Genomic DNA, 24,505 nt, shown 5'->3' on the forward strand with positions numbered 1-24,505 from the left:
TACTGGGTTAGTCTAGGTCTGGGATGTAAATCATTCATTCGGGTTCTCAAATTGAATAGAATCCTGCCGTTAAATGTACCTTCTAACGGAAAAGCCAATACTCCGTCATCTTTCGTGTATTCTGCCCAATTTTCCAACCATACACACGAGTGGTACCCTTTATCGAACATCATGAAAGATGCGGGAGTATTCGGTGGCGGAATGACAACACCTTCTCTAGTTTTAATCGGCTTGTCCTTTTTGAAATATTTCTTGACTTTGTTCACAAGTGACAACTTCCTCTTATTTCCGTACATAATGCTAGTGTTATGACCTTTCCACTGATCGTTCTCAAATCCGAAATGCCTTGGATCTGGTCTAGTATGCGGTCTGTACGTATGCCACATATAATTTCCTTCAAGCAACTTCTTTGTTTACAAAATTTCTTCCAATCTAAATGCGTCTCTTACTTTCGTGCGTCCAATGAAATGCACGAATTCAAATAATCTCGACCAATGGGTGCGCGGCCTCTTCGCGAGACAGTTCTCACGCTTCGGCACTCACCCCTCCTTCACAATTTCAGCTCCGCTACCAGCCCGCTGCGTCTACCAATCCCAGCGCGGCACAGAGTGACGTCAGAGCTGCTTCGCGACTGACTCCCTCCTTTACAAGGTAACGGAAACTTTCTTTCTTTCTAAAGTGCTTAGTGCTTGGTTATTTCACAACGAACACACATTCGCCACTGTGCTCAAGTGTCTAGACAGGAAAGAATTTGTTTCACTGCAAGTAAACTACTTCCATTTACTTTTCACTCACTACGGATAGATCTCTTCTGCCTACCCTTCACTCAAGCATTAGAGAACCTGTTACTTCCCTAGACTCATCCACTTTTCTGGGATATATCCAAGTGTAAGGTTTCACCAGCGAACCCCTTTGCTTTCACCCAAGCTCCGATGAACCCGCTACTCTTCCGATGTGACCCTTACTACGTTATGCCACAATAGGAATGTTGCCAATGAACTTCGTTGCTAACATTTATTCAAACATGCATTCAGAAAAAACCCTAGTTAGTGCTTCCAGTTCTGCCTAACCTGCACCAACTTTCCTTGTAAGCCAGTGACCTCAGAGCAAATGGATTCTATTCACCATTCACTATTCCATTCCCCGGGGATTCCGACAACACAGAAAACGTTTAACAAACGAATGGATTAATACATATAACAATATAATAACAAGAATAATGATTTTAAAACATTTCATAATTTTTCAAAACAAGCATTCCAAGTGAGTGATCAGATCACCTGAAGTACCTATTCTCGTAGCAGCAAATAAGGTTTCCTACCTAGCAGTATCCAACTTAGTTAGTCTAACTAGTCCTACCTAACCTTTAACTATTCCCTAACCATCCTCTGCTACCAGAAAATTACTGATAGAGATCGCAGGTCACCCGACCAATATTTTCACCACTTCGGTCTCGGGCCCATATACTTCAATTCACCATTTACATTGATCAGATGCCCTTACAATCTACTACCAATAATCGTGAGTCCCTTTCTACTATTTCCAGTGTACCCGACTTACCACCACTGTTACGGGTACCTATGACCACGATGGGTCAGGGAGCTAGCTGTAAAAGGAAAGGCAGAAGAAATACAAACCCAACATATAAACTTTGATTTTCTATCACGGACAACTGGAAGTTTTAAAAGATTTATCTAGATTTCGTTTTCATAGAGCATTAGGCTTACAGTTAAATGACAGTCAATAATCAAGATAACAAAAAGCATATAACCATAAAGGAACAGTGTAAGGGCAATCATTTAGGTTTTCTAAGTAATAGTGAGACAGGGAACACACTAAGTGGAGTAATTTTGTAATGCAAGAATAAACATTTCTGAATGGGCAAACTTATGCATAAGTAAAATTAAGCTATTGGGTATACTTCATGAACATAACTGGGAACTCTGGAATCCTAAACAGCTATAGAATGAGCAAAAGTGAAGCACGCTATAAATCAAAGTTACTTTAGTCAGCTTTATGAGAGAAGATTAGAGACCACATCAGGAAATTGCAAACTGTAATGGAGAAAATGATTTCTAAAAGGTAGGGTAACATAGGAACACGCTATGAAATTAAATGCAAATGACTTTTATGATATGCAATAGTTGCGGAAGGCATGGAAAATTATCATATGCAAAGGTATGTCTTTATTGAAGCAAAGACAGGAAAATAGAAAGGTGCAGTTTTAGGAGTTTCAGAACGATATTTACCTAGACTGGTGTGAAAACCAACCCTGGCCACGGGTCAGTTAAGGACAGGAAAACCCTCAAGGAAGGATAACCCTCAATGGGACAGCAGGTGCAGAATGGACACCCCAGGACAGGACAGGAAACCCAGATTAGGATCAGGACAGGACCACCAGGATACGACCAGCACCCGCAGTTTGGAAGCAACGCCTGCGCTCCACCCTCTCTGCAGCTATCAGTCAGGACCCCGATTGGGTCAGCGAACTCCCCAGCAAAGTGCTCCGCCAGCACTTAAGGTTTAGTAAAACCTTAGTCTATGGTCAAATTCGGACAGAGTGCTCCGCAGCGCTCTGTATATTCAGTCACCTATTGAGTGCGTTGGGTCAGTGACAGGTCAGCTATTCAGACAAGTCGGACAATTTCTCTAGCTGAACCCAGGCTAGTTATACTGTTTTCGGGTCAGTGTACCACCCCTCAATGTTGCAAAGTGTAAGAATCCCCAATTTCGATTGGTCCTAAGGTAGGATGGGTTAACACACCAATCAGAACAGACTTTTCTAAGGCCCTATTTACATGTTTGGGTACCGCCTAGCAAGATTGGGGTTCCCATGAGAAGTCGCACGGAATACAATGGGGAAGAATACATTGTTAATAATGTAAAACAATTTGATTTCTCTGGCTGGGTGTGGGTGCATCTTCCCAGGCACGTCTTGGCAGCAACCTTCTCTTGGCTTGGTTTCAATGCCACCTCGCCACTTTTGGTCCTGCGCAGTACGGTACTCCAAGATGGACGCACAAACCCCCATCACCCCTCTGTGACGAGGATACATGAAAAGTAAGCGAAAACAAATTAAAACATAGAAATAAATGAATGTACTACATATCGTGATTTCGTACTTCAGGTTTATCATTACAATAATATGCTATGCGATTAAGGGTAAGTGCTACACATAACGACACGATGAGCAACAGCACGAGCTTCACCTCGTTTTCACTAAAAGCAGCCATCTTCTGGCTATTACGCATGCGCACCCTTTCCCTCCAAACTGCAATTACGTAAAGTCACGTGAGTGTGACTAACGCATGCGCAGAAGCGAAAATTCAAGCAGCGGCCATTTTAGGTACAAGGGTTATTCGTATTAGTAGAACACATAGGCAAGCTTCACTAATACACACGCATATCAAAGATAACGGAGATTTAGTAAAACGTACAATTTGTTTATAGGGTTACAACAGATTCGAGGTTCTTGAGTCGAGCAAGTCGCGATGCGAAATCTTGCTCTATCAAATCCACCCCAACCCACTGCACCCTATTCCACCCACTCCATGCCACTCTACACCACCACTGTACGCTACTCTACTCTATGACACTGCACTCTACGACACTCACTGCCACTGAATCACTGAACTCTACTCTACTCTACTCAAACACTATGACACTCTACTCACCCTACTCCACTCTAGGACACTCCACGCCACTCACTTTTAGCCATGCTGAACAGCTGCACTGGTGTACAAAATGGCAAAAACACATTGCCAAAGCCAAAAGTGAGACCTATTGGCTTTTCCAATGCTTCCTTTAAAAAGGCACCGTAAACTGGAGACTGTTGCTCGATATTTAAGTTTCAGATTTGTATTAATTTATTGTATTCAATAATCATTGCTGTTATGGTTTTCGTTGTAAAAACTGAATAAATATTATTATGATGTTAAAGGAAACATTTAATACATTTTTACTCCATCATTTAAAAAATTAGAGAATGCATTGTGCTTCTATATGTACAGTTCTTTTTTCAGTGAAATTTTTCTGATAATTATTTTTCCTTTAGCACACAAAAGCTTGTAATTATTACTGCACCAATTATACACCAATATGTATTTAGGGGCAGATTTACAAGAGAGTGACGCATCTGTAGAGATGCATCACTTTCCCTGCACCACCATGAGAAACCCTTGCGCCACCATGGATGCGCCGTATTTACAATATGACACACCATGGCGCAAGGTTTGACAGATGTGTCAGAAATTCTGACGCATCATTTGGGGCAAAAGTCACTCATTGCTGAAGTTGTGTTGCAAGCACGACGCACCTACAGCAATGCATTTTGAATCCTAGTCCCACTACACTGCGTAACTCCTTACGCCTGCTTCAAGCAGGCGTAAGGTTTTGACGCAGAGACATCCTAGAAGTGATGCAATGAAATCTTGTAGATTTCACTGCGTCACTTTTACAAGCTTTCCTACGTGGGAACGCCCACCCTGCATACATTATACCTGACGCAGGTATAATGTGTCGCAGGGCTCTACAACGTGATGCATCTCCCTAGATGCATCACTTTGTAAATTGTCCGCATTATTTACACTGCCTTTGCATCAAAAAAGTGACGCAACAGCAGTGCAATAATGTCGCAAGGGGCTTGTAAATCTGCCCCTTAGTTTCTTAGAGAGGAGAATACATCCCTGGCAAATACCTAAAACATGACAGGAATCCTTGAGTTTTTAGTGAGAGGATCTAGATTTCCTTCTAGCAGTCAGGATTCAGTCAAATGATGGTGGGTGAAACAGAGCAAGGGAGACATGGGGTGTAAGCAGGGTGAAGATAAAGGAGTTAAAGTCTTTGTTGGAACAACAAATGCTCACAATATTCCTGTGTCAGAAAGAAGTTAACCGACGTATATTTAACAAGGACCCCCTGAGAACAAGAATAATATGATTCCTAGGTCAGGGAAAAGTAAACATTTGACAAAAAACAACCTAGGCAATCAATACTTAAAACTTAAAAATTAAGAATGGAGGGTAGCCTGCAAGTCAGTTCAGCTTCTGGTATTTATTGATTGTCAGTTTAAAAAAAAAAAAATTATACATTTACACATTAAACTCACAAGGGGAATACATAAAAAACATTCAAGACACAATTAAAAAGGTTTACAAAATTACAATTAAAGAAATAAAATTAAAACCAACAGGTGGCACAATGTTAAAGTTAAAGCATTGCAGACCTCTTGAGAGTGAGTGATACAGGGATGGAAAGTACATATATCTCTAAGCTCTTGGTGTAACAAATATGTATCTGTTTGTAAAATGTGTATTCTGTAGGTTGACGCACGGACTTATAGGTGAAGTTCCTGCACCACCGGTGCTCACCTTGGGGAGCTAAAGTCTTAGCATAGCGAGAGGTCTTGTTTGGCACCGCATTTTCTAAGTCTTTCCTGTAATGGCGCCACCATTTTTCCGACAAGGCGACAACACTGCAGTTAGCTGCATAAAGGTCACAGACGGAATCAGTGGGCTATTCTAGGGCCATTTCTGGGTAAAAGTGTTACGCTGGAAAGCTGTCTTAAAGTTTGATCAAGGCTTCCTGTGTAGTAGAGTAGTGATTCTTACAGAAAGTGTGGTTGAATCATGCCACAGGATTGAGAGGCTCTCAAAGACCCCAACCTCTGCCCAAGGAAGGTTAGTGTGTAAACCTTAGAGTGAGTAGGTCCTGGCAGCCATTACTTGAGATTTAAGGCTGTATTGGAATCGGCAATGGGCAGAGGATGCAGCCAGTTAGAAGTTATGATGTCCAAAGATAAGCAAGACAAAAGAGAAAGTAACCTAGAAAGTGGCTTATTCACCAAAAACGCCGTGAAAGTCAAAGTTGAAGCCAGGGAGCAGTAGGCTGAAAGATTTGTTAGAGCAAAACTAGGACAGGGAAAACTCTAAGAAGAAGCGTACTAGCCCCAGGTATACCAGATTGTTAATTGATTGGTGAAGCAAATGAGCATCTTACACCCCTTCTTGTCTTCTTCCGGTTAATCGGCTCTAAAAATGGAGAGGCCTTTCCCTACTGCTTCTGAGATTTTATTGCTAGTCGTAGAATGGTGGTGAGTCTCTCATACAAACATTTTTGTTAAGCTGCTCATATAGGATGTTGTTGAGGAGTTCCACATCATGTTTACTAAGACTGTGCATTGACATAGCCTACCTTAGGTTCAGCGCTCCAAGTTGCTTCATCAAGGGCAATGTAAGAAGAAGAATGTCAGTGGAAGAGGGAGAGGTGCAGGAAGCACAGCAGCAGCTGCTTTGTGTTTAAGACTATTGTGTTCATAATAAATGGGCTTTTGGCTCCAATCGGGTTCAGATGGGAGCAAGCGTGCTTGCCATGGGTGTAAGCTTATGGCACGCATGGTGCTGCAAGAACACAGCAATATTGGTCACATGGAGTCGTTTCGCAGGTCAACACCACTTCACCCAGACTTCAATAGGCGCAACCTTTGGAAAGATTCGCTCAATCAGTCTTCGCGTAGAACCTCCAGTGCTCTACCATCGCCCCAGGAACATTTCACCAGAAGATGTCTGCAGCTTTCACAACAGTTCACAGACACCTCTAGTCATTGTAGAATGATCCAAGAATACAACCAAAGACCATGTGGCATTTTAGAAATGTTATAAAGGCTCTATTAATGCTATTGACATGTTGGACTGTACACAAGCAGTGGCCTTAAAGAGATTCACTTAAATGTATTCATGAATACTGAAGGTATACAAAGAAATAATGCTGGTCTTTAATGAAAAGTAATATGGGCTGTAGAAAGCATTTTAGATGAGTTTGTCCTGATAAATATGAAAAAGATTGTACATTGCGAAAAAGTGAACATCTCTTCTTTTTTTTCTTTTTTTGAGGTGGTGACATGGTGCAAGCGGAAAGATCGGGCATCCAAATTGTTGAGTCTCCATACCGAATACGGAGCACTCAGACACCACGCTATTTCAAACCAGGGGTGCCCTTCCAGTTCTCAGTAAGACACAACTTGATTTAACGTGCATCCTTCAATCATCATGTGATACAACTGGCAATCACTCTTTGTCTTTTCGTGTGTTTTCCTATGTTATTACCAGTGATCCAAAATCACAAACATTAAGAATCATAGATTTAGTACTAAAACCAACTCATGCAACTTGATTATAGTAAAGAAATATCATGATGAGTGTACATCACTGTAATATAAAACCAAATGCATGTCCAGATGAAGACATAGGCAGTCATATATTGTTGGCAACCTGCTGTCCTTCCAACTAATATAGAAATATGTTTGATGAACCTACTATTGTTGTTCAAGTAATTATATATGTTGTTTGTGATATCATCAGTAAAACTTTAACTCTTTCATGGATCAAGATATCATTAACTCAAGGATTTTGGATTCCCATTGCAAACCATTATTAGATGAGCAAATCGATATTGTTAAATTTCAGGCTAAACTAAACGAAGCTAGAATAACTCTAGTACTCTTTTAATGGATTTACCTGAAAATGTCTATAAAATGAACAACACATTCACTTGACTCCACTATCTGTGTACTTCAGTGCCAAGCAATTTTGGGATAATTGCACAGGCCGGGCTGTCTTTATACCATTTCGAACTGGGACATCCATTGTGGAGGAGAACAAATAAAATAACAAACCGTGCCACAAGTAGCAGGACAAGTGGGATACCTTCAAAAACGCCTGTCAGCATGGAGTGTATAAATGATAGGATTATTCCAAAAACTGTCTGAAAAGCACTAACCAGTAGCATCCGGCACGGATCGGAAATGGCAGGGTGGACCAGAGGGGGAGGTGATGTAAAATATATATATTTTTTTCAAACGTACCTTCTCGCCACTCTCCTGCTCATTGTCCTAGTCTCCAGCGCCAAAACAGAAAGCTGCCAGGCTCCCTTCCTTAGAAGCAGCGTTGTGATTGGTCTGAGCACCGTGGATCGGCACTAAGCCAGGGAATGGTGACCTGGGCATGTTTTCCTTGCAGGCTGTAATGCAGGCTGCGTGTAGAACATTTTAAGTCCACATGACTGTTTTGGACGGCCCCAGAAGCCCGGCCAAACAGTAATTGTGCACTTGGAGTGGGCTAACCACTCTTCCCAGCTCTGAGAGTAGAGCAGCCCCGCCCGTCCCACAATGTTGCACAGCAGTAACAAGTACAATGACAATAAACTTGCGTTATTATCATTGTATTTGGTCTTTATTTCACTGCTTTACAGAAGTGGGTCAACGCTCCTCCGCCTTAGCATAGGAGCTGTCACTGGTACTAACAAATCCAGAGCCAATCCATTTAAAACAGTGTGCTACTTTCTTTGTATCAGACATATTAAAGATATGGTGGACCAGCTTCCCAACATGTAGTAGGTAGTTAGTATCAAGAAGTGTCTGTATTTTGGACGAAGATCTCGTAATCTGGAGATCAAATGTCTCTTTGGAGGATGTTAAGGTCATATCTTTTTGAAAAAGCATGACTGTCAGTTTGCTCAGAGAATCAAAGCATGCGTTGGAAACATTTATCGAAGGTCAAAGCGTTGCCTCCCTAACAGTACGGACAGGGAGAAACAGTACTTGTGTGCAACTATGGAATTAACCATCACCAGGTAAGCAATGCCTGGTTCCATTCAACAGCATCCTTGATCATTCATAATCAAATAACTTCCATTAGAGAGTAACCTGAAAACTGGACGAATCACAGCAGCTTGATTCTGATAACAGGATACATTCGCAACCGATGCATTACAAGCCCAGTGAAGAGAAATATATTTGCATTCTAAGGACCCGCTCAAAGCATTTTCACAGTTGGAAATGCTGAGAAAACCTTCAGAATCCCCATTCCTGCATCTAAACTTGAAAGGTAATTCCCAGTATTCATGCACAAACCCTTCCCCTAACACTTTATATCTGCCTACCTGGTGATGTTCTTGACAATATTGGAACTGGAATGTTGGGACTGGTAGGGTGATATATCAATAGATTTTCCAATCTGAGGACGGTGTCTCAACAACGATGAAAGGTAAGTAGTCTAAATTTTCAATGTGCAACAAGGTATACCCTGCATCTCTCCGTGCCATTAATATCTGTCTTTCAGTTTGATTGTATGAAGAAAGCAGATTGGTGCAGTTAATATAATGCCAGACGTGGCCAGAGCATAAGGTTTGAAGCATCCAGCTTAATAACACAATCGGCAGAAGTTGTGACTGTCCATGTTCTAGAATAGACATGCCTTGCTTTATTATATCAATCGAAAAATATACTATGTTGCCCAATAAATATATCCTGGAGGAGAATTTGGCCATGTCATTGTCAACCACTGCCAAAACCTTTTCTAAATTGACCCCATCAAACTCGCGTAGCCTCTGAGCAGCTTCTTTTGACTTGGGTTCCGGGGGACCTAGGAAGAAGTCCCTGAAATCCAGGTCATCAGCCAGAAGGGGAAAGTGCTATTTCACCTGAGACAGTGTCAGGGTCTTTAGCCTATCAATACATAACTTCCCAACGCTGAATAATGTCACCAATGAGTGTTCAGATTGTACATATTGTTGGTCAAATCTATTGATCTTAAACCCTTCGATGCTACCCAGGAATCTGAACAGACACCCTTTAGTGTTTGAAGGCCAAACCAACCATCCCTTCCAATTGGGGTATGATGAATTGTACGAGCAGTTAAGTATCATGGCATCTAGTGTATCCTCACTATAGCTTGTAATGTGTTGTCAATTTTCAAAATGGAAAATGTGGGAACTCGTGGTGTGTGTAAGTCTATTATCTTGGTCATTCCAAGTCATGATGTTTGTTGCACAGTTTTGTCCAGGAAAATCATTTGGTGTGGTATTAGGCATGCTCTAAACAATGCCTCAGTTCCCTGAACCTGTCAATCTTCTGTCCCCCAACAGTCTTCATATCTATTGTGGCTTTCCAAAAGTCAAAACCCTGTACAGACAACTGGGAAAGAAAAGAAGCAGAGTATATCAGTTTGGTGTTTGTTAGCATAATTTTATTTGCAGATGTAGGTATAAACATATGAAAATATAAGGCTGTGTCTGTTGTGTCAGATCTAAACACAAAAAGAGTTGGGGATCCGGAGCTATTTGGAAAGGAAGAAGGTCCAGTACCTGTGCTCCCAAAGAACAACGTGGTATACAATGGGGGGGAGCTGTTCCTAAGGTCTCAGGAAAGTCGCAACCATACCATGGTTGGTAGAGAGGAATAGTAACAAGTGGTCAGTCTTAAAGAGGGTTGGGTTATAAATAGTGACAAGGGAATCCTTCCTTTTGGATATCGTGCCCTCACACACCCTTGCAAGTATCATGCTTCATCATCGAGGGTTGCTCCTCATGGGGGTCGCGCTGCAGTTCCCCAACAGCCCTGCGAGGGGGCTCTTTAGCAGGCATCTTTTAAGGAGATGCCACAGTTGTGCATGTGGGTCTAGGGAGGTAAGTGAGTGGGTGAATTAAAATTACCAAGCGGTACCTAGAACCATTGTTTATTCGGGTGTCCAAATTGTAAGGTTAAAAATAGTTGTGGGTCCTGGAGCTCCTCTCAGAAAAAAATAAAGAGGGTGGATGTGTAACTAGCCGCTGCTCTCACAATCAGTGCAAGAGTGAATTAACCACACAAAAATAGATCAACGTGTTTCGCGCTCTTTGTTGGTCCATAAGGGATCCATAGGTGCTTCATCAGGACCAAAAAAGCAGGACTTACCACTAGTTACTATTCCTCTCTACCAACCATAGCTTGGTTGCTACTTTCCTGAGACCTTAGGAACGGCTACCCCTCAGTGTAGACCACTCTGTTGTGTCAGAACCAGATAAATAAGCAAAGTTATGTGCAAATGTTTTTGAAATACCTTTTGTTTGGTGTTGGGCAGTTTTCCCATTGGGTGAAATTAGAAATGGCACGTGGGATACTAGCTTTATGCAATAAGTGGTGGCCATAATGTTGATAACAGAATATATCACAGGAATCAGACGCATCGTAATACATCTCATCAAAAGACAATACAGTTGATTGCTCCAGATTTGTTGGCAAATAATTGACTGTATCAATGTCCCAGTCATCAAAACTAGTACTAGTGGTGATTAAATCATTCAAAGATTTTTTAAACAAATACGGAATTTGTTAAAAATTCAGTAGGACCATATACATCTTACAATACCCTGTCCCACACTGTTCCTTTGGGAATTTGAACCACTGTAATATTCACCATGGTCAGGTCTCATTCTTTAATGTGGGATGATGCATGTGGTTTCAATACCAAGTTCACAAGTTGTACTGCGCAGCCTTCTGGGAGATAATGTCCATTTAGAAGTAGGAAAAAAGTCAGTCACCAAACTAATCCAGACTGAGGACCAGGAATAGTAACCCAATTGTAATGTGAAAATGTAACCAGGAAGTAACAAATTATGTCTTTTTCAGCTAAGGATAGAGAGCACACACTTATAGCTTGAATGGAAGAGGTGGCGGTAGCTGTGTTTCATTTTCAGTTGAATCCGATGAGAAGTAGTCATAGTCCACAAAGTAGTCAGATGCCAGTTGGTCTATATTTGGGAGCTCAGCTGGTTTTGTAGAACCAGGAGATGACTCAATCTGGGGCATATTAACATAGAACTTATTGTCTTTGCGTTGTTGATTTGAAATGTGCATTTCTGTACTAGTTGATTTTACAGTGGTTGTTTTTGCAACATTTCTGTACTAGTTGATTTTACAGTGGTTGTTTTTGCAACAGGGAGAAGCAATACTTCATTTTTGTTTACTTTTTTTCTTTGTAGAGAGGCATCTTCTTTAGGTATCAAAGCTACCATCTGAACTTCTGGTGTGGTAGGGAGAAGAGAACAGTGGCTACCCAGGAGCTCACGTGGCTTACTGTTGAGAATCGGTCACATAATGTCATTTGATCAAATCTTTTGTCTCTTTAAGCGGCAAGGGGCGCAAGAAGTACAGTTCTTGTACCTTCGACTGCCAGAACAGGTGCAGGCCCTCTGTATGACCGCGTAAACTCCTTTTTGTCCACAATTGTCTCTCTGAACATATCTCCATACTTCTGGACACTTCCGGGTCTTGCTGGGACAACCTTCACTTCATCAGTGGTGGTGCATTTTGCTTGGACTTTGCATTGTTCATCCCAGAATTCATTTATTTCCTACAAATCAGCCAATTGCTTTTTGCCCTCCTCGCCCCCATCATCCACCAGCATGGCCTCAGCATAGTCTCCTATGCCGATGACACCCAGCTCATCTTCTCCCTCACCAAGGACCCCACCACCACCAGACTCAACTTCCAGGAAGGAATGCAGGACGTCGCAGCCTGGATGAGCAATAGCTGCCTAAAACTCAACTCGGAGAAAACAGAAATCCGTATCCTCGGAACCACCCCCTTGGCATGAAACAACACCTGGTGGCCCACCGCCCTTGGCAGCCCACCAACCCCCACAGATCACTGCAAAAATCTCAGCATTGTATTCAACTCCTCCCTCTCCATGAATCGACATGTAAACGCCATCACCTCCAGCTGCTTCAACACCCTCTGCATCCTCTGTAAGACCTTCAAATGGACCCCCCAAGGCAAGGAAGACAGTCACCCACACACTCATCACCAGCAGGCTGGACTACGGGAACCCCCTCTAAGCCGGCATCAACAAGTGCCTACTCCGCATGCTCCAGACTATACAGAACACCGCCACAAGACTCGTCCTCAGGATCCCTCAGTAGGATCACATCAGCCACCACCTGCGCAAGCTCCACTTGCTCCCTGTCGAGAAAAGAGTCACCTTCAAGATACTCACCTACACCTACAAATGCCTACACAACACTGACCCCAACACCTCAACAACAGAATAACCCTCAACATACCCAAATGAAACCTCCGCTCCACCAATCTCCTCCTCGTCAAAACCCAGCCCATCCACAGAGCCAAAGCAGGGGGAAGCTCTTTCTCCTACATTGCGGCCAAGACCTGGAACAAGCTCCCCGCCAACATCAAACGACGCCATCCCTGAACACCTTCTGGAAGGCTCTGAAGACCTGGTTCATCTACTGAAACAGGCCTGCTGATTACCCCTCCCCCCCGCCCATGGCGCCTTGAGACCCTCACAGGTGAGTAGTGCACTTATAATTTCCCAGATTGATTGATTGATTGATATCAAACGATGTGTCTGCTGCCACTGTACTGACATTATCGAGGTCTGGGGCCAACAATCTCACCCTGAACAGGATTTTATATGGAGTCGGACCACCGAGGACTGTTCTGCAATATATATAAGTGCCCTCTGGACCACATATGAGTGATGGACCCAACTGCGACCTCAGCCTAGTAACCTTCCTGTTAAAGACTGCATTAAGCTATGTTTTTTTTCTCTCAGCTACCTAATTTCCCTCAGGATTATTGGGGGAGGGGTACACCCAAACTTCCCATGGCCTCTTTGTAAACCCAAGAGCTAAACAAATGACCTCGGTGGGAATGTAGTGTGCCAATTGTGTAAGTCCCGATGAAGACTCGCAGGTCTCTGATAACAGTTTGGGCATCAGTCGACCGATGTGACCATACTTACAGGATCTGGAGCATGAATTAACTGCCACCGTCAGATTTTATGGAGCCTCATTGATCCAAATAGACACAAGTAAGAGGCTTGTTTAAAATCAATTTAGGTGGCTGTGGTGGACGTGCAGCAGGTGAGGTCTTCATATGACGGCAGATGTCACATTTCAGGACAAAGTTCTTGGTCTGCTTAGTAAGGCTAGGCCATCAATAGCACTGTACTAGTGCTCTCTGTGTGCTGAACCCATACCTCGTGTCCAGCTAGTATTAACCCTATTTTGTCATCTGTGTTAGGTATGGCTCTATCCCCCAAACCTGGAATGTGAGAATATGTTATGTTCTGTGCATCTAACTTGAAGGAGTACTTGAGTGGAAAGCCTTTCGGCAGGTGTGTGTTGTTGTGCGCAACATTCATAGCCACCATAATGTCTCTGTCTATTTTTGTACCAGAGCGAGTGATTGCAGCAACTGCAGCAGTAAGAACTATTGCTTTAGCGGATTCATCAGCCATGGAATTCCCTTTAACATGAATACCAACACATTGGTGACTCAATGTGTGTATTACATGAGCCTGTGGCAAGCAATCTTTCAGCTTTGCAACTTGTTCCCAAAGCATTTCGTGCTTGATTGTGCAACCCTTAGATTTTTAAAATCCATTTTGGCCCCAATAGTGATTATATTAATTATATGACTGGACACAATAATACGAATCACACCCTGTAAGTGTGGGGAATCCATGATCTGTATTCTCCAATGCCATTATCAAGGCCTTGCGAGTTGTGCTGTGCAGTTTCCAAGGGACTAAGTATACATTTTTTCATGATGGACCTTTCCATCATGCATGCGCCCTTTACTATTGTGCATGTGGTGAAATATTGGTGTTTTGTCCCTACGACAGGCTGGGCAGACACATCAGTGTAAGTGATATATTCATATTCACCTAGAGGCATTATTTCATTATGGCAGAAGATATTCATGTTCATAAGTGCTTGCGTTTGTAATATAGAGTCAAGTCTGTAGTCTACATCAGTTGTAGTGAGATAGGTAGCCCACTGCATCCATTGTGGATGTAAAGCTTTGGCATTTGGAACGCTTGCTTTGGTGATGGCCTCAAGTTCGACGCCAGGGTTACAACAATTATGCATTTATCCTGTGCTAATGCTCTCTCTCTCACTATAGCAGTCTGTATCACTGTGAGAATTTTCTCAGTAGGTGCAAAACGCATTTCCATGTTTGTGTATAAATACGATTTGTATGCTTTTTGTACCACATCACCTTCGTTGAATGTTATATATGTGCACCAAGATTGTCCAGCGACTATGCAGATCACCAGATTTGCGGAGTTTAAGTGTTTGTAAACTATAATATTAACTTGTATGCAAAACAAAATGTTAGTGTGTTCCTGTGTCCAGTGTTGCTTGAGAAGTCAGATCTTTTCAAGTCATAAAATGTCAAAATTATAAAATCCTAAAATGGATTGCAGTCTTTTCAGAGTCACTGGAGGTTGGAGCAATGTACATTTTTCAAAAAAATTGGTCGCCAGGCTTTTGCCTTCACAAGACAACTCATATCCTACAAAAAAGGACATTGAGATGGACAGTTTTCGATTTTATTAAATAAAACGTGTAGCTTATGTGAGCAAACCCCAGAACTATGTGGTCCACCCTGTCCAAGTGTTCCATTAATTCATTGCCATTTAGATATATACCATCAATGTAGTACAATGCCGCCTCATCCAAATTTTGAAGTAAATCCGTTACTCTGACTGAAAACAGCACAGAACTAATCTTCTACTCCCAGGGCAATCAACAAAATTGCCTCTGTGAACCTAGCGCTGAGAATGCTGTCAAATATCTACTTCCAGGTGCTATATTTTAGCAAAAAAAACATTTGAGATATCTAGTGTTGTTTTGTATTTTTTTTGCATAATGTATTCCTTAATACTGCACTGTGTGCATTCGCACTGCGAATGTGCAAGTAGATGAGTTCAGATGTCTGTAATCTAATACTAGACTCCATGAATCATCCAGTATTATTATGGGAAACAAGGGATTATTCATGAATGAGGTGCAATTTTCAATTACCCCTTGGTATTTAAGTTGATGTAGGATTTCCTCAACTTGTTTGTTGGTTTCATGTTTAATTCGATTTTGTCTTTGGAGTTGAAGAGTTGACTTCAACGGGATGTGGTGATTTGATTCATAATCTCACTCCAGATGATTGTGGTATAATGCAGGAGCTAGCACTAATGCCACTCCTTGGCACACTGCAGTTCGCCACAATGTTTAGTGCGTGGTCTGTTTCGTCCCCAGATATAATATAATAAATTAATTATTGAGAGGGTTAACACAATGTGGGAAATGTTATCCTTCATGCTTGAACAAGCTACAGCCAATGAATAGGGTTTATCTTCTCAGTTGAGGCAGATTTCCCTATCACAAGACCCCTAACACAAGTAACAAGGTCACCGTCAACGTGACAGAAGTCACTAACTGGATGAAAGCCAACAGTCTCAAGCTCAAAACTGATAAGATAGAAGTAGTGATCTTTGGCAAGAATACCTCACAATCAGACTACAACTGGTGGCCTGCTGAACTTGAATCCACGTCCACACCCAAAACTAACACTGGTCAGTAAACTTCACTCCGCTTGTGGAGTTTGTAGAGTTTTCTGCACTCCGCATTCCATAGAGCTCACAGAGTTCTGAAAAACCCGCGGAGGGGAGTTTTTTTCCTCGCTCGTGCTTGTCTATGTCAAGTTGGTGAGCGCAAGAGAGGAAAATCAACCTCCCAGCGAGATTTCTCTATGCGGGCAGTCAGATTTCTCAATGCGAGTGGTCGTGTGTGCTCCCGACGATCGCATTGGGCAACTTTCCATACGCGTTGAGAAACCTGACGCTCGGTTAGAAAATCTACCAGAGCAGCAGAAAGAAGGCAGCACCTTCTTGTGCTGCGCATGGTGCCATTCCTGATAATTTTCCAGCATGTGACAAACACCCGGCGCTGACAATCACAGTGAACGACGTGACCCTAATGCACTCCGCCGCTTGCGGAACTCCACGTATCACGGTAGAGTATTTTGTCACTGCGCAGAGTTCTGCGTAGCAGAATTCTGCGAACTCCGCCAAGACTTAGCCAAAACAAATGCCAGAAACATCGGAGTCATCATCAGCACACTTGGCATGCCTGCTGTCAGAAATGGGGTTTCCAATTCTGCAGGGGGTAGCATGGAGCAGAGCAGGCACGTCAAACTTCAGAGGACATGTGTAAAGCATTCACGCAGTACCCACATACGACACACCAGGCACACCACAAAAGAGACACGACACCAGTTCGAGTTGGAAAAAGAATAAGTTCTGTATTATCTCCAACCTGCGAAAGTAAAGCACCATAACAGTGGTAATCCTAACAGGGCGCCAACTGGCGCCAGAGCAAAGTGTATCAAGGGGATTATTTACAAGGGAAAAATGGTTAAGTCCGTGAGTCCATGGCTGAAATAAAGAAACGTGTGGGCATGAGCATGAATCCTTAGTAGACTACGTGAGGGAAAGAAAGAAATACTAATGAAGCCCAAGGGCGATCCCGCAGGGCAAACTCTGGCCTTTATCCTTGGCCTCGCCTAGAAGTAAGCTGTAAGGGTAAAATACAACATTAAGCATAAACACCCAGCAGGGCCTGCATCCGCACCTCCTGTGGAAAGAAACAGGCGGCACCTGGCCTTAACAACTGGCATAGACATGCAAATGTAATATCAGGCCTAGGCTGGCATAATCACGCCCAACCTGGGGCACATACCCTTGGCACAGAACATATCAACAGTGGGCATAACACTAGGTATAACACAGCCGGCCTGGCCTTAGCACCTCCTGCAAGAAAAGAAACAATGGGTGCATAACATTGACATCGGGCCTACAACCTCAGTAGAGGGACCTCTGGGCATCAGGCAGGAGCCTTATCCTTGGGCAGGAATCACGGTGCTCATAAGAATGGCAGAGCACACATCCACATGGGCTCAACTAAGCCTGAGTAGGGACACAGGGACCTAAGCACCCAGCCTTAACCGAATAGGGGCTCAAAAGCGCTTCCCGGTGACATAAAAACACTAGGCACCCAAGACCGGCATTCCCCCCCCCTCAACAGTGGTATCACACATGAGGCAGGACCATCTGCAGCTAAACTTCCATAGTCTGACTTCCCCTATTGGCCTGGAATCAGGCAACTCACTACTGCAGGCACAACCTACGTCCCTGAACCACCCGGGGACCACCCCTCCAAGTCACTGTCCTGGGTCTACTGGCCCAACGTTGCAGGTGCCCGCTGCCAGGCGGGGCACCTGGAGAACAATACTGTTCCTGGGGGCGGCAGTTCACTACGGAATGCTGGCACCGGGGGTTGAGCTTCGACAGTATGCCCCGATACACCCCCCAACACAGTCTGTTTGAGCCCCACACTCACCGGGCTCTTGGCAATGTTTCCACGCTTCTGCTCTTCGCTCCGGGCTTCCTGGGCAGTAGGGTGGGAGGCAGGCACCGACAATGTGCCTCGAGGCCTCACCAGACAGACGCAGACACTGCTCCCTGAGCAGAGGTGGGGTAGGCTCCTGCCCTATTTACAAGGCTGAGAGGCGGCAGGATCTGGCGCGGTAGCGCTTACGAACACAAAATCAGCCTCTTCCAAATGCGCAGCGCTAGCCACCACACAGCACTTCTACTCAGCCCAGCTCCTCATACAGCGCTTCTAGATCACAGCACTTAGCAGGCAGCACTTATCCAGGGCCAGGCAGCCCTTCCAACAGTCCAGCGCTTGGTTGAAGTGGCGCTTTGCAGGCACACACAGCAGGCAGTACAGTTCAGGCACTTCAGGACTACCCAGGGCTTCTGCAGCACAGCGTTTCCAGGATTATAGCGCTATGGCACGTAGCGCCTCCTCCAGGCCCAGCACGTCCAGGAGCACAGCGAAAGGGGGGCGGACAGTCCCAGCAGCAGGCCCAGGGTAACACTCCTCACCTCCTGGGTCCCAGATGCTCCTTCCCTTCTGGGCGCTTCTTTGCTCAACGCTTGCGTAGCACAGGGTCCCTGCAGCTCCAGGGACCTAGGGGGGCCCTCCTTCCTCAGGGGCCCGGGGGACAGAGCAGTAGGCACTACTGGGCCAGGTCAGCAGGTAGTGGGGGCATCATCAAAGCAGGGTGGTAGGCTTTCACCATCCCCACTGCAGCGTGGCCCTCCTCCCACACGGCAGCCTGAACTCCTGAAGTGGGGCTTCACAAGCCCTGGGGACAGTAGGGGGGTCCTAAATGGGTGCAGGGCCCAGCACACAGGCCCAAGTGGCGGTATCCCCTCACAGCAGGTCCCCTCACATTCCTGTCCCAGCTCTGTCTCTGCACATCACATCTCTACTGCTCTCCCTATCCCAGAAAGGCTGGAAGCTTCTAGAAGGTACCTCCAAATGCTGTGATTGCTGGGTACCAGACAACTAGACCGCTAACCCACCTCAGACAGGCGAACTAGTTCTAACTGGCTCAGGGGGAGGAGTAGAGCACCCTGGGTGCCAGGCTTTCCCACCAAATGCAAGGGTAGCTGAGTAGCTAACAACTAGACTGCTAACCTCCTGCAGTCAGGTAGCACAACGCACAGCCATGGCAGCCATTTCAAATGCAAAACACAAATGCAGCATTTCACCAGGGTACATGTTTACAATGGGGGAAAATAAATGTACCCACCATTGCATTGCATTTAACATTACACAGGGCTTCTCATACCTCACATGGCCTATTCAGTAACCTTTACCATGGGGGAGACATCCTACATGTTGGGGGGTGAAAGTGAAACATTTTGGGGAAAAGGGCCAAGTCCAACACCTGCATTAGTCAACACCATCATTGCAATCTGCTTCTAAGCCCTAAAGATGCAGAGGAAAATCTTCAAATGTCTCCAAGCAACACTAAAAAACCTGTCACTCATCTAGTCACCAGCACGTTTAATCAATCAATCAGTAGATTGTAGAGCGCTTCTTTCCTCCCTCAAGGGTATCCACATGCTGGAAGGGTCTAGTTTATTAGACAAAAAAACAGGTCTTCAGAGACTTTTGGAACACTGGAGGATTTGGGGAGGTCCCTATATGAAAGGGTAGCTCGTTCCATGTCTTTGCTGCTAGGTAGGAAAAGGAGCAACCTCCTCATTTGTTATGACAGATTTGAGGGATGACGGTTAGAGAAAGGGAGGCAGAGTGGAGGTGTCTGGTGGGCTGATGGGAGTTTAGGCGGTGGATCAAGTAGGCAGGTCCACAGCTGTGTGGGGCCTTGTATGCGTGGATCAGGAGTTTACATTGGTATCTTTCTCTGTACAGGGAGCCAGTGGAGTTCCCTGGAGTAGGGAGTGATGTGTGTTCCTCTAGGGAGATCCAGAAGGAGTCTGGATGCAGCATTGTGTATTTAAATTATAAAACACAACAAGACATCCAATACTAAACAAGGAGTTTGCTAAACTGATTTGAACCCTGAGAATGAAGGCACTTTCACTTATGCAACTCTAATCTAGTAAGGAACCTTGCAAAGGAATTAAGCATATAGATGGAGCTGACAGCTAGCTTTAATAGGAGTGAGACTTTGCCTTCGAATCTGGATATGATCTATTTGGATGAGCGCTTTTAGAATCTGGGGCCACCTGTGAAAACTGGAATTCTTCCCTCTATTTTTTTTTTAAACAGACTTTATATTGGTTTTACAACATGTGAAATTACTAAGCCATAATTAATGACATCTCTTCCATCTATAATCCCCCGTTGTAGCCCTGACCCATTCGAGCCGGACAGTATAGACAATATATGACAATAGTTCCTTTCCCTAAGGTGATAGCAAGGGGATGTTCTCACCTCTGGAATTCTATATTAAATCCCAAGCCTTATACTTCCAATAACACAATAATCCGTTATTAACCCCACAACCATTCAACTGCCCTCCCCCTCTATCACCAGTGTGTTCAAAACATTTGTTCTGACTACATCCTGTATCACATAAAAGTCAAATACCAGATGGAATTCTTCCCTCTATATCTACCTTTGGAAGCTATTATACTAAAATTGTGTGATCCTGAAGAAGGTGGTTGTTGGTACCATATGCCCACACCGAAAGGTGAGCTGACCGTTTGTTGGAGAACAGATCCCAGCCCACAACACTACAGCAGATAATAATTCAAACTGTATCTCTGTTGCTCGCTCTTATGGATGTGTAGCTTGCTGGGCTATTAGTATGCTTGTTTAGTATGGTAGTGTTTGAGTCTAAATGTATGTTGAAGTGAGAGGATGGGTGATGAGGGTAGTTCTTTTGGTATAGTGATAATTTGTTTTTATAGAAATTAAAGCAATTTTATCTCCATCCCTGGTATAACAGCTATGTCACAATGTATAGAAAAAAATGTTATAATGTATTTGTAGACTGTTCAAATATTGTACACTATTTGCCTATCAATAAATATGGAATATGAGATATTTAGGAAAAAAAGACAATACATCTGATCTTATGAGGAATTATGTGGGTGTAATATTTTACTACAAATGGAACAGAACCATTAGCACTTAGTAAGTGTAGTAGAAGAATTTCAGGTCAAGTGGGTGTCCCTTTATTCTTCTTTAGTGCGGCGTTATTTGTGGCCTGTAGTCATCAAAAGTGAGCTGCAATCCGTGCGTAGAGAGCATTACCTTTGTCCAGTCGCTGGAGATGAGGGCCTGGGTGATGGTGCATTTTGAGCTTTGGGGCAGCCATTTGAATATCTAACAAAGCATGCGGAGGATGAAGAAGCAGAAGGAGGAGACACAGTTGACCTGAGTCATCATGGTTAGCTTGTTGTCCTGAATTATGCTTAGATTCATAGCCTAGTCAGTAGAGGTAGGAATAGGTCTGAGTTCTGAAGGCCGCCAGGGTTGTATGAGGCAGGTCAGTCTGTGGATGGAGAGAAACTGTCTGAAACTAAATGGGGACAAAAGCGAAGTCATGATATTGGGAGCAAACAACGAAGTCTGGTCCCCTGAATGGTGGCCTGCCATTCTCAGTAATTGGCCAACACCTGTTAATAAAGTAAAAAATCTGGGTATGATACTGGACAACAGACTAACGTTTGAAGCCCAAACCAACAAACTAGTAGCCGCTATGTGGTTTATCCGGAAAATGATCAGGAAACTACTGCCCTACATCCCTATGGATTCCCGTAAAACCGTGGTAACGACACAGGCCCTGTTGAGACTTGATTATGGGAATGCGTTATATGCCGGAATGCAGGCCCAGCACCTAGCCAAACTGCAACGCCTGCAAAATTCAGCAGCTAGGCTGATACTAGACATCCCCAGATCAGAACATATATCATATGACCTGGATACCTTACACTAGCTCCCCTTGGTAAAACAAATTACATTAAAATCCTTATGTTTAACCTACAAAGCACTTCAGGGCTTGGGATCTCTGTTCCTTAGAACATGTCTCAAGCCATATGTTCCTCCAAGGGTACTGCGCTCCAGTCAGGCAAAACTGATCCAGATCCCCCGCTTCAAACAGGCAAGGTGGGGAGGAAGAGGCTTGCCATTGCATGCAGCCAAGGACTGGAATCGGCTCCCAATTGCAATCAAAAACAGTACCTCCCGGTTGTCTTTCAGGAAATCTGCAAAAACCTGGCTGTTCAGGTCCGTCTAAATTAGGTTTTCCCATCACCGCACTTGTCTTATGTTTCTCTAGCGCCAAGACGTCCATGGGCATACGCGCGCTTTACAAAACCATAAATCAAATCAAATCAATCAAATCAGGGTTCGTCCTATGGGGAGTTTTTGTTTCCAAAGATGAGTGCCTCTGACTGGTCCATGTTGAGCTTCAGTCAGTTGTCCTTCATCCAGTTGGGAACAGCTCTCATGCAATTGAAGTAGTTGGCCTTGGTGTGGGTGGAGTCTTTATAGAAGGAAAAGATGAGTTGTGTGTCATCAGCGTAGGACCTGATATTGAATGCGTGGGTTTTGACGATGCTGGTCAGAGATGTCATTTAAGTGTTGGAGAGGGTAGGGATGAGCGAGGACCCTTAAGGTACTCCACAGGTAAACTCCTTGGGTTCAGAGATGAAGGGGGGAAGGCAGACCTTTTTCATTCTTCTGATGACAAAAGAGGCGATCCACCTGAGAGTGGCTCCTTGGATGCCTATGTTGTGCAGCCTTGTGATGAGCATGTAGTGGGAGATCATCTCGAAGGTTGCAGAGAGGTCTAGGAGGATCTGAGACGCAGTCTCTCATTGGTTGAGCAGAGCAAGGTAGACTATGGAAACAGCCTTACACAGGGAGCACCAGGCAACTCACTATGAGACAACAAACGCTCTGGAATTCAGCAGCCAGACTCATCCTCAATCTGAACTCTTATCACAACTTAGGTAGCTACACTAGCTATCGATACACAAACACGCTGAATTAAAAATCCTCACACACACACTTTCAAGGTACTACACAACTTAGTCCCTATCTACCAGAACAGTTGTATCTCATTCCACCAGCCACCCAGACACCTCTTCTCAACAGGACTCCTACTCTCACAAATCCCACGCATATACAGAATCAGATCAGGAGGGCTGGCATTATTTTATACTTCTCCTAAATCGTGGAGCTTCAAATGAGAGCCTCCTCCTGTCTTCCATAAGAAGCTGAAGACCTGGATTTTCAATCAACCATCCTCCCAAACACAAGGATAAGCATACATGTCTGCTTAGTGCCAGGACAACCTTGTGGGTGATAGTCTGTTTTATAAATAGACATAACATAACACAGTGGGAGATGGCACCGAAGAGAATGCAGTGCCTCACTGGTGATCATAGATTAGATTACATAATTGTTCATGAAATGTTTATTGAACTATGTGCTATTTTGTTTGCTGTCAGATAAAGGTACTTTCTTTTAAAAGCATAAGAGCTTGGCTGGACATTACATTATTGTGTCTGTTGGTTGGCTGGCAATTGCTGAGTTCTTTCCTTCCACACAACCTCTATGGGAAAGCTTCTGGCTTCTTGTCCAAACTGTCCTGAGAGTCAGCTGTGGAGAGGATGTAATTGGCCCAGATTGTAGAGCCATGGTAGGGTCAACCCCATCATATCAGTGACAAATGACCTCAATAACCACAGCTGTAGCCCAGAAGCCCCTGTCTGCCTTGCGGCTGGCTGACACCATCTGATGTCCGTTATATTTTTGTATTAATCTGCTACTACTTTCTCTATACCCCTTACCATTTCAATCTCCTTGTACTCCACAAAACCTTGACTGTCTCCTACCTTGTCTCTCACGTCTGCCATTGCACGCATTCTACCTTAAACCCATATAAAATATTGTTATCAGGCTATTATTTTTCTAAATGTCTCCAGACTTTGTAATATTACTTTCTGTTTAATGTTTCTCTTTATCATGCTATTTGCATGTATCAATTACTGAAACAGCATAATATCCTTTTTCAGCGTTTGGAAAACTTTGGACTTGGAAGCTTTTAATTGGCGTTGATTTTTCTCCTTCTTTGATAATAGAAGCCAAATAGTGTGTATAGACCTCATATTCCTCTGATTACAAAAACACTCAAATTTGGAGTCCTGCAGGGCTCACCTTTGAGTCCTACTTCATTTACTATTTATATGTCTCATCTGGCCCCATTAGAGGAGTCCTTCGGGACTCAGATACTTTCCACTGATGACTACATTATGCAGCTGTATGTTTCTATTGAGAAAGACACAACGGAGGCTTAGGAAGCTTTCCAGAATTGTTTTGAAGTAGTTTTCATGATCTGACTTCACAGCCCACCTATTGGCAGACAATTATGTGAACATCACTAAAGAGAGGCCTTGGGTCCACCCATATGCTGAGAGCTAGGGGTACATGTTCTGATTAGGCAGAGGTTATGTGTTTCCACAAAAATCTGATTTACCTCAAAGCAGCTGTGGTG

At 43.8% G+C, this 24,505-nt stretch overlaps 1 protein-coding gene across 1 annotated transcript in view; it reads left to right on the top strand.

Moving 5' to 3' along the window:
- The window catches only part of LOC144752100 (complement C3-like), a 1,799,539-nt gene that overhangs the window by 406,953 nt on the left and 1,368,081 nt on the right, over positions 1–24,505 (top strand). Inside the window, exon 10 of the mRNA XM_078640046.1 lies at positions 6,891–7,006. Within this exon, the coding sequence (XP_078496172.1) occupies positions 6,891–7,006 (116 nt within the window). The remainder of the gene's footprint in view (positions 1–6,890; positions 7,007–24,505) is intronic.

The sequence above is a fragment of the Lissotriton helveticus genome, chromosome 1_1 (assembly GCF_964261635.1).
Source record: "Lissotriton helveticus chromosome 1_1, aLisHel1.1, whole genome shotgun sequence".
Lineage (NCBI taxonomy): Eukaryota > Metazoa > Chordata > Amphibia > Caudata > Salamandridae > Lissotriton > Lissotriton helveticus.